The 9394-nt window shown below is 41.8% G+C and overlaps 1 protein-coding gene across 10 annotated transcripts in view; it reads right to left on the reverse strand.

The window, feature by feature from the left end:
- CAPRIN2 (caprin family member 2) overlaps window positions 1-9142 on the reverse strand; it is a 44726-nt gene extending 35584 nt beyond the window's left edge. For 9 of the 10 annotated variants that reach the window (XM_060658019.3, XM_060658017.3, XM_060658015.3 and 6 more), the window contains exons 1-3: window positions 9048-9142; window positions 7679-7944; window positions 5601-5663 (exon numbers count right to left, since the gene is read on the reverse strand). In XM_060658019.3, the coding sequence (XP_060514002.1) occupies window positions 5601-5663; window positions 7679-7930 (315 nt within the window). In that variant the 5' untranslated portion in view covers window positions 7931-7944; window positions 9048-9142. Of the gene's footprint in view, window positions 1-5600; window positions 5664-7678; window positions 7945-9024 lie in introns of all 10 variants that reach the window. The other variant, XM_060658013.3, reaches the window with a different exon arrangement.
- Window positions 9143-9394: the final 252 nt, after the last annotated feature.

Raw genomic sequence — 9394 nt, forward strand, 5'->3', positions numbered from 1 at the left:
AATTCAAATCACTCAAAATGATACCTGACCCTAAAGTTGGCTATAAATATTTTTAGCCTTTATTATCCAAACATTAAATGTCAAAGTTCCTCTGTCCTAGGCTTTTCTCCTTTCTATATTCTCATCCAACAGTCTCATCTTTTCTTATGGTTTCAATCAGCAACCACACAGATGAGCTTAACTGTACACTAAACTTGTGTTCCAGACCTGTAACTCAAACACTTATTCGATATTACCCACCCCTTAATGTTTCACAGCCACATTAAAAAATCAGTGGTCCTGGGGCACCTGGGTAGCTCAGTGGGTTAAGCATCTGACCTTGGCTCAGGTTACGATCTCATGGCCCATGAGTTTGAGCCCCGCATCAGGCTCTGTGCTGACAGCTCAGAGCCTGGAGCCCACTTCGGATTCTGTGTCTCCCTCTCTATCTGCCCCTGCCCCGTTCATGCTCTCACATGCACTATCTGTCTCTCTCAAAAATAAGCAAACATTAAAAAAAAAATTTTTTTTGATCAGTCGTCCAAAATTGAGCTTTTTATCCTCTCCTCCCAAAACCATCTTCTCCTCCAGGGTTTCCAGGCCCAATAAATGGTTCTGCCATCCATCCAAGTGTTCAAGCCAGAAACCTGGAACCCATTCTTGGCTCTTTCTTCTACTAGATCCTATCACCAAGCTATGCTAATTCTATCTCTTAAATCTACTTTACCCAAACTCCTTTGCTGCTACTTTGGTACCAGCAAGGTATCTATAACCTCTGACCGAGACTACAGCCAACCATTATCTAGTCTTCTTACACCCACACTTACCACCTCCAAACCATCACTCACCCTTAAAAGTGATTTTATTACAAATCTAGTTATTTTCTGCTTAAAACTTATCTGTATCATTTATGATGACCTTAAGAAAAAACACAGTCTTTAAACGGGAAATAAGGATGTACATGTAGCTTTCCCATTCCAACTACATCACTCCATCGATACTGGCTTTCTTTCCAGTTTCCTCTTTGTAAAAACATTCTTTCCCTACTCAGGACTTTTACACATGCTAGCATCTGCCTAGCCTGCTCTTCTTCCTCCTTCCCCATTTTAACTTGCTAAGTCCTTCTCATTTTTTAGGTCTGAACTGAAGCACTTCTTTCTCAAGGAAGCTGTCCTGAATTCTCCAAACTAGGTTAAATTCCTCATTACAATCCATTATCACTCTGTACCTCACCCTAACACCATCACATTTTTATTTACTTATTTCCTACCTCTTTCTCATCACACTGTATCTTTGAGGGCAAGGATCACATTTGTCCCTTACATCATAACCCTAGCATTTAAGCCCAGAATCCCCCAGTGTAAGTACTTAATATATTATGGTTGAATTAATAAAACACAGTTCAGAACATTTTAGGCTCAAATATGCTAAAGATTTTTGGGGCACCTAGGAGGCTTAGTCAGTTAAGTATCCGACTCTTGATTTCAGCTCAGGTCATGATCTCACAGTTTGTGAGATCAAGCCCCAAGTCAGGCTCTACGCTGACAGCACAGAGCCTGCTTGGGATTCTCTCTCTCCCGCTCTCTGCATCTCCCCTACTGGCATGCACATGCACATGCTCTTTCTCTCTCAAAATAAATATGCTTTTAAAAAAAAGTTTTAAGAAAACATGTTAAAATTCTCAATAGAATTTTTAAACTTTTGATTAGAATCCTATACTGAGATTTCGGTTTCAAAAAAGAACACTAGAGGGAGTAGGGCTGGTGAACTGAAAAGGAAGGTCTCAAAACAAGGATATTAATTAGGAAGCCCATGTAACATTTGAGTGGTTTGCCTTGACAAGGCCAACTGCAATGGGACTACAAAGCAGAAAAGATTTCACATTATTTAATAAAAGAGTTTTGTATTATGCGTTAAATATAACATAGGGTCAGAGTTTAGCAACTAGAGATGGATGCCAAATCTTAATTCTTTAAAACTAAAAGTTTCACTGAAGCTGAAAGTACCCATTTGCCTTTTGCTCAAGCACTCACTTGAATCTCAGTTCTCTATTTCAAATCCAGATCTGAACCAAAATAAATATTAAAATTATAAATGGGACTCTAAAAAACTTCATTACACAATCTTACTATTTCAAAGGAAAAAAATCTAGGTTTATATTAGAAATCTCAATGAAATCTTATTAGTCTTTAGCTTAGTCTTGACAGGTTACTTAAGAGTTACCGTTAAAAGGATTACAATAGCCATGCAGATCATAGAAAGTTTTATTTACAATATTAAGAATATCTGTTGGGTTAAAGAAGATTTACAAACTGAAATTACAAAATTTTTAGCCAACAATATTGAAAATACAGTATCAAATGTGTAGCTAAAGCATTACTTGAAGGAAAATTCACAGCCTTAAATGCAAACCAATGGGGGGGGGGGGGAAGAAAACAAATGAATTAAACACTTAATTCAAAGTTAGAAAGTGAAGCAAATAAAACAAAGGACAGCAGAAAAAGAGAAAAACTAAAACAAACCCAGAAGCTAAAAAAAAATTTAAAAAAAAAAAAAAAGAAGAAGCACTAGCTAACTTAATTAAAAGTAAACTGGGAAAATACAACCACACAAAATTAGAAATAAACAGAAAGTGGGGCACCCAGGTGGCTCAGTCATTTGAGCATCCAACTCTTGATTTCAGCTCAGATCATAATCCCAGGGCCTTACTTTGTAAGATAAGAACTGAACACAGGAAGGACAAGGTGAAAGAAAAACTGTCTTTTAAACTATTGCCTAATTTCTGAACTATGTGAATTATTACCAGCTTTAAAAACTAAACTTAGATTTTTCTAATTAAATACTACACTACTAATGACAGTTCTGAGGGATCAGATTACAGATTTTTTTTCTTCCAATTTATCTGCATTTTCTGAATTTCTACCTTAAATATATATTGCTTATATGAAGAGATGTTCATTCCCATAAGAACCACAAACTAAGGGTGCCTGGGTGGCTCAGTCAGGTAAGCATCCAACTCTTGATTTTGGCTGTCATGATCTCACATTCATGAGACAGAGCCCCATGTCAGGCTCTGTGCTGACAGTGCAGAGCCTGCTTGGGATTCTCTCTCTCACACTCTTCCACCGCCCCTACCCTGCCTGCACACTCTATCTCTAAATAAATAAACTTAAAAAAAAAAAAAATTAGGGGCACCTCGGTGGCTCAGTCAGTTAAGTGTCCAACTTCAGCTCAGGTCATGATCTTGCAGTCCATGAGTTCAAACCCAGCGTCGGGCTCTGTGCTGACAGCTCAGAGCCTGGAGCCTGCTTCAGATTCTGTCTTCCTCTCTCTTTACCCCTCCCCCACTCACACTTTGTCTCTCGAAGATGAATGTTAAAAAAAAAAAAAAAAAAAAAAAAATTTTAAAGTACCACAAACTATATGCTTAATTTTATCTAAAATCATAACATTCATTTTATATTTAGTAAATCCTTTTGTAATAAATATTTTACATGTCTGCTATATTCTCTATTCTAAGTACTAGGAAAACAGCAATGAACAGACAGAATCTCTACTTTAATGAAACTTACATTTTAAGAGAAAGAGAAACAATAAACTTTATAGTTTGTCAGAAAAGCACTACTAGTTAAAAAATTAAAGCAAGGCAAAGAGCTAAGGAGTGTGAATGGAGGAATGGAGGTATAGCGTTGTCAGGACAAGCCTCACTGAGATGACCTTCAAATAAAAAGCTGAAGGAAGTTGGAAATTGAGCCATTTAGACACCTGGGGAAAAAGCATCCCAGGCAGTAGGAACAGCACACAGTGCAAAAAGCCCTGAAGCAAAAGCGTGCCTGGGATGTTTGAGGAACAGCAAGAAGGCCAATGTAGCCGGAATGAAGCTAGGAAGGGACAGAAGTACAGGACATGAAATAAAGATGTGAAAGGAAGTAGCAAGCATATTTTGTAGGACTTTGTAGGCCACAGTAAGGACATTCTGCCATGATGGGAACCAATGGAGAGTTGAACAGAGGAATGACCAACTGACTTGCATCCGAACAGGATGACTGAGGCTACCATGTTGAGAACAAGCTTGGAGATACAGCAGAAATAGAAAAACCTGTGAGGAAGCTATTACAGTAATGTAGATGAAAGATGATGTGGCCTGGACCAGGACGGCAGAAGCGGAATTTGAGAAATGGCCAGTTTCCGGATTTACTTTGAAGGTAGAACTGACCTTGCTAATGGGCTAGATGTGTGGTATCAGGAAATAGATGAGAAATTCTCCAAGGATTTTGGCAACTCCATCCTTTTAGTTCCCCAAGCCATTAACTGACATCATTAAGATTAGAGGAGGAACAGGTTTTGGGGGTCGGGAGATGCCAAATAAGCAACTGAACACAGGAATCTCGAGTTCCAAGGGCTTATCTATTGGCAACATAAATTTGGCAGTTGTCAGCATTTAACTCAAGAAATAAAAGTTAATGCTACAAAAGCAACATGTAGTTATAAAGACAGTAATGAAATACTGAGACTACAGTTTACCTGGCCAGAGCTCTGAAATACAGCATGTCCTTGACCTTTGCTAGAGAGCTTCCATGAGAACCACCAACCTCCCTCTCCCTAACCCCCATATTTCCCCAAAATCAAGAATACTACCATATCAGAACACTTCCTTCAAGGATATTTACACAAAGAAAAATATTATCACTTCAAAAGTTACTGAACATACCATGACTACTTTGAGAACAAAGCTATGTTGAAATGCTGGATGCCCAGCTAAGTCCTCTCACCAGCTATGTGAGCACATCATTCTCAGAGCTCACACAATTCAAATCTGTGCCTCAGCAAAATTATAATTTACTACATCACAAAAATTCTAGGTCAGTGAAGAGGAGTCAATAAGGGAAAAGATCTCGAATGCCAGTATCTGTGATACACAACCAAAAATCGTAGTTGAAAAAGATGAAGATGATAGGTCTACAGACTAGATCAAATAACTTTTAATTCTGTCCCTTCTTAGCCAAGAGATATCAGACAAACATCAATTAAGCATTTTTATTTCCATATTGCTGAAACTTTCACCACATTAGATAAAACTTGCAGATGCCAGGTATACCACAGACAAGTTAAACAATATTTTTTAAAGTAAACATGCCTCCTGAGAGGTGACATAGCAATCTAGGATAGAAAAGCAAAGAGAAAATACATAAGGATTAAGAAGAAGCAAAAGGAGAAAACCTAGGCAAGCTAGAATAAATACTCTTTTACATTTTAGAGCAGAAAGATGTCAGGTTTATATATACCAGTGAACAGTGGAAAGCTAGTCGTCCCTCCACCTCTTTAGTTCAGCCTAACAAAAGTTTAAAACTTAAATCCGTGTGTTCAGCAATAGTCTACATTTTCACTCTTATTTAGCAACCCATACCTCCATCCATACCATCTGCTAGTGCAAAAGAAGTCTGTAAGATCTCATAAGTGAAGAAAAGAAAGTCTTCTGAAAAATCCAGTGGATTCTCGCTCTTCTTTATTGGCCTTATCAAATCTTTGCTCTCACCAATCCCGTCTAGAGTTTTATTAAGAAAAAAAAGAAAAAAAGAAAAAAGCCAACAAGTGTGACCCAAGGATTATACACTACTTACCAACTGATCTGGATTAAGTTGCTCTCCATTTTTCAGGCGATCCTTGTAGTCCTCCAGTTTGAGCTACAAAAGAGAAACTTGTATCTACTGTAGTCTCATACAAAATTCTGAAAAAAAATAAACTAAATACCAGACTGCTTCTTATGAAAACAAAGTTCTTGAAGTATGCTATCAATCTGTAAGAATACTGGTTTACTACAAGGCAGGCAGCAACTGTAGATAAGATCCAGCCAGGGAAAAAATATTACAATCAACATTAGTCTGGAATTAGAAAAGTTAAGCAGTAATAAAACTCTTCTCTTCATGGCCTCTACTTACAATCAGACTACTTAACACACAGACACTTAACTAGTCAATCACATGCCCCTACCCCAGTGGTGCTCAATCAGAGATAATTTTGACCCTCAGGGATCTATGGTAGTGTCTGGAGATGTTCTTGGTTGTCACTACTTGAAGGATGAGAAGGAGGTGGAGAATGCTACAGGCATCGTGTGACTAGAACCCAAGGATGCTGCGAATCATCCTACATTCCACAGGATAGCCACCCCCCCCACCCCCCCTCCACCCCCACACACACCCTGTCTGCAACAAAAGAATTATCTGGCACAAAAACGTCAATAGTGTTGAGGCGGAGAAATTCTGTTCTAACCTCATGCTTAAACTATTAGTTACCTGTTGAATTATGTGGCATTTGTCGAATAGCAAACTTCTTCATGGAAGAAGAGGATATCTTCTCTAGCATTATAGAAATGTAGAAGATATTTTCTCTAGCATTATAATAGACTTAACTCAAAGCTTTTTTTCCTGGAGTTTCATATTTCACTGAATATATGACAAATTGCATTTATTGTCCCCAGAATAATGACATGACCCACTACAGTATTCTAAAAGCAATGTTTAGGCTTCTCCCATATTGGCTTTATAGCTTTCAATTGCTTTTCCAGAAGCTTCAAACAAAAGCATTGTTACTGACCAGATAAGTATTCAAACTTAAGGAGGTACTATAGTTACACTAGAGCGTGTAAGTATACACATATATGTAGTTCCTCCACCTGGGAAAAAGACATTAATGGGTCTCCATCAACAGATCCTGCTTTGAATAGATCGTGCTTTGACTAGTTTCCCATAGTGGCAGGGAATTTGTGCTGACCCAGGCACACTCACCTTATCACACTTGTGATCAACTGCATGCATTCAAAAGACAACTGATGAGAGCCAGGGTTACAGAGAAGCTACTAGTAACTGGTCTTTCTTCCCTACCTTGGCATGGGGGGTGGGGGCTGGGGGGAGACAGAGTCAACCAGATCTTAAAAATCTCTTCATACTCCTCCATTAAAAGCAACTTTCCTATGGTTGAACTAGATCCTGGAATAAAAATATGTAAGTGTTCCCAGGTCCAGATAGTCAATCACTCACCTTACTATCACAAGCAAAAGAGAATCATGACACAACAAAGCAACGTGCAGCACTGTTTCACAGGCTACATGACTCAGGAAATAAGGAATGATTTGGATCTTTACATCAGCATTTACTGTAACATTGGGCTGATTATAATTTGAGTCTCTTTATAAGGCTTTCTACAATGTTAACCTACCAATCTTAAACGATCACCTAGCAACACAAAAATTAGTGCTAAAACCTTTTCTGGCTCTCCCATCGCTGAAGCTTCCAATGACTGCAGCAGCTTTACTGCAATATCAACTGCTGCAGAAAGTCACAAGGAAAACAAGCTAAAAAAAAAAATCAGGCTATTACTCATCTATGAAAAGAAACATTAATACTACACTCAAAGAATTAATCTGACTTAAAGTTGCTGGCTCTTCAAGTATTTCAACAGCAGCATGCATAGTAATTTTACTATGAGGAATATTTTTATTTAGTTATGCTGAGAAATCAAATAAAATGCTTAATATACCCAATATTTAACCTACTTGTATGTTTTCAGCCAGCTAAATCCCAAGGTTAGGTAAATCTTTTAGGAAAGAGTACCTCTGAGCCCTGACAGAAAGCAAAAATGCCAGTTCCCTAACCCTTATTAAAGATGGTACATATACAGGGATGGGAGGGAAAAAAGTTACCTTCTTTTTCTCGATGTTTCTAATTTTGTGTTTAAGGCATATGAGTCCATTATCGATATATGTCTCATATGCTTGGGAAGGAGAGGCAGCAGAACTGAGAGCAGACTGCAAAGGGCTCATGGCCCGCTGGCTTTCCCCATGCTGACTGTGGTTCACTTGGGGCTTGGCTGACTTCATATTCCCCTCTCTTCCCTCCTCTGAATGGCCTGAAGGTGACTGGTAACCAAAAGGAGATGAAGAGAGTTGCACCATTGAAACCGATGAAGCTGAAGGAAGGAAGGAAAAAAAAAGTTAAAAGTAAATTAAGACTAGAGGAGACTATGGAGACTCGAACTTCCCTGAAAAGTCTAGACCCACTCCCTCAAAATTCTTTTGCACAGAAGTGAGCTCAAAACCCAGCGATGCTAGGTACTGTGTTTCCATCTTACTACTTTTAAGGAGATTAGTGCCAAGTGCTAGCGCCTTTACGTGGGCAAAATCTACAATACGGGGGATGTTTCCAGAAATTCAACTTTCCACATAGGGAGAAGAACTGCTAATCAAGCAATGGCTTCAGAGCTCCTCTCTTCTCGTAAGGGCAATCCACATTCTGAATAATTTCTATGGTCGAATGATGACACACAAAAAAGCTCTCCCCATTAGGACCTTAAGGCAGCCTTTGTAACCTCTTTACGTTACCCTCACCACTAGCCCCAAACGCAATCCTAAAAACAAGCCCATTTAAAAGAAAAATTCCCAACACACAATTCTTTTAGAGCCTCATTCACTAACTGAGGAGCAGCTTCTTGAACAAGACCCCTAACTTCCCTTTGATTGCTCTGGGGCCTACAAGGCAAGTCCGTCACTGCTGCACATTTGTAGCGAGGTACTTGCGAACGCCCCGAGTTGGTTTTCTGTTCTGTTTAGACTAACCCATAACCACTCACACCACACGGGTTTAAAGGCTCATCCTCCCGAGCCTCACAACGCTCTGGTCAGCGGTCCTCACAACCTTCACCCCCGCGCATCCCCTTACGGAGCACCCCAAAGCAAGGGCATAACAGGCCCCATGCACGCCAGCACTGATCCTCAGTCCCCGCAGCGCCCCGCGCGAGAGTCGCCTCTATTGGGTGGTCACTTAAGTGCCCCGAGGGCACCGACCCCCGCCCTTCCCACAGCCTCCGGACGCCCCGGCACCAGGCTGGGGCCCCGTGTGCAGGTGCCTCTGGGGAGGCCGACCCGGAGAAAAGCGCACGGGCCACCTGCCCTCGACGGCCCCGCCCCGGGGATGCCGAGCTGCCCTTCCAGCTCACCGCGGCGGCGGCCGCCCAGCCCTGCCCTGCCCTCCCTACGCCGCGTCGACCCACAGGCCGCCGCAGCTCGGCTTCACCTCCGCTGGCCGCCGAGGCCGCTGCCGCTGCCGCAGCCCGGGCCCGCCTTCGAAAGCCGGCGGGAGCCAGGAGAGCTGCGGAGGTGGACCGGCGCCACCCCGCACTTGCGTCTCCTCCTCCCGCCTCCTCCCTCTCCCCTCCCTGTCCTCGCTGGCGGCGTCTGCGGCGCCGGGCGCTCCGCCGACTCAGCCGCTCTCGCCCAGGCCCGCCCTTTCCGCCGCACGGAGTTTATATAGGCGCGCCCCGCCCCCATCCTCCCGCACGCGCAGCCTCGGGCCGCCCCGGCACCGCCTCCTTCCGGGGCCCCTGCCCCGCCGCCGCGGGTCGCGGGCCCCGGAGGGCGTTT

Source organism: Panthera onca, chromosome B4 (assembly GCF_046562875.1).
Source record: "Panthera onca isolate mPanOnc1 chromosome B4, mPanOnc1 haplotype 2, whole genome shotgun sequence".
NCBI classification, from domain to species: domain Eukaryota; kingdom Metazoa; phylum Chordata; class Mammalia; order Carnivora; family Felidae; genus Panthera; species Panthera onca.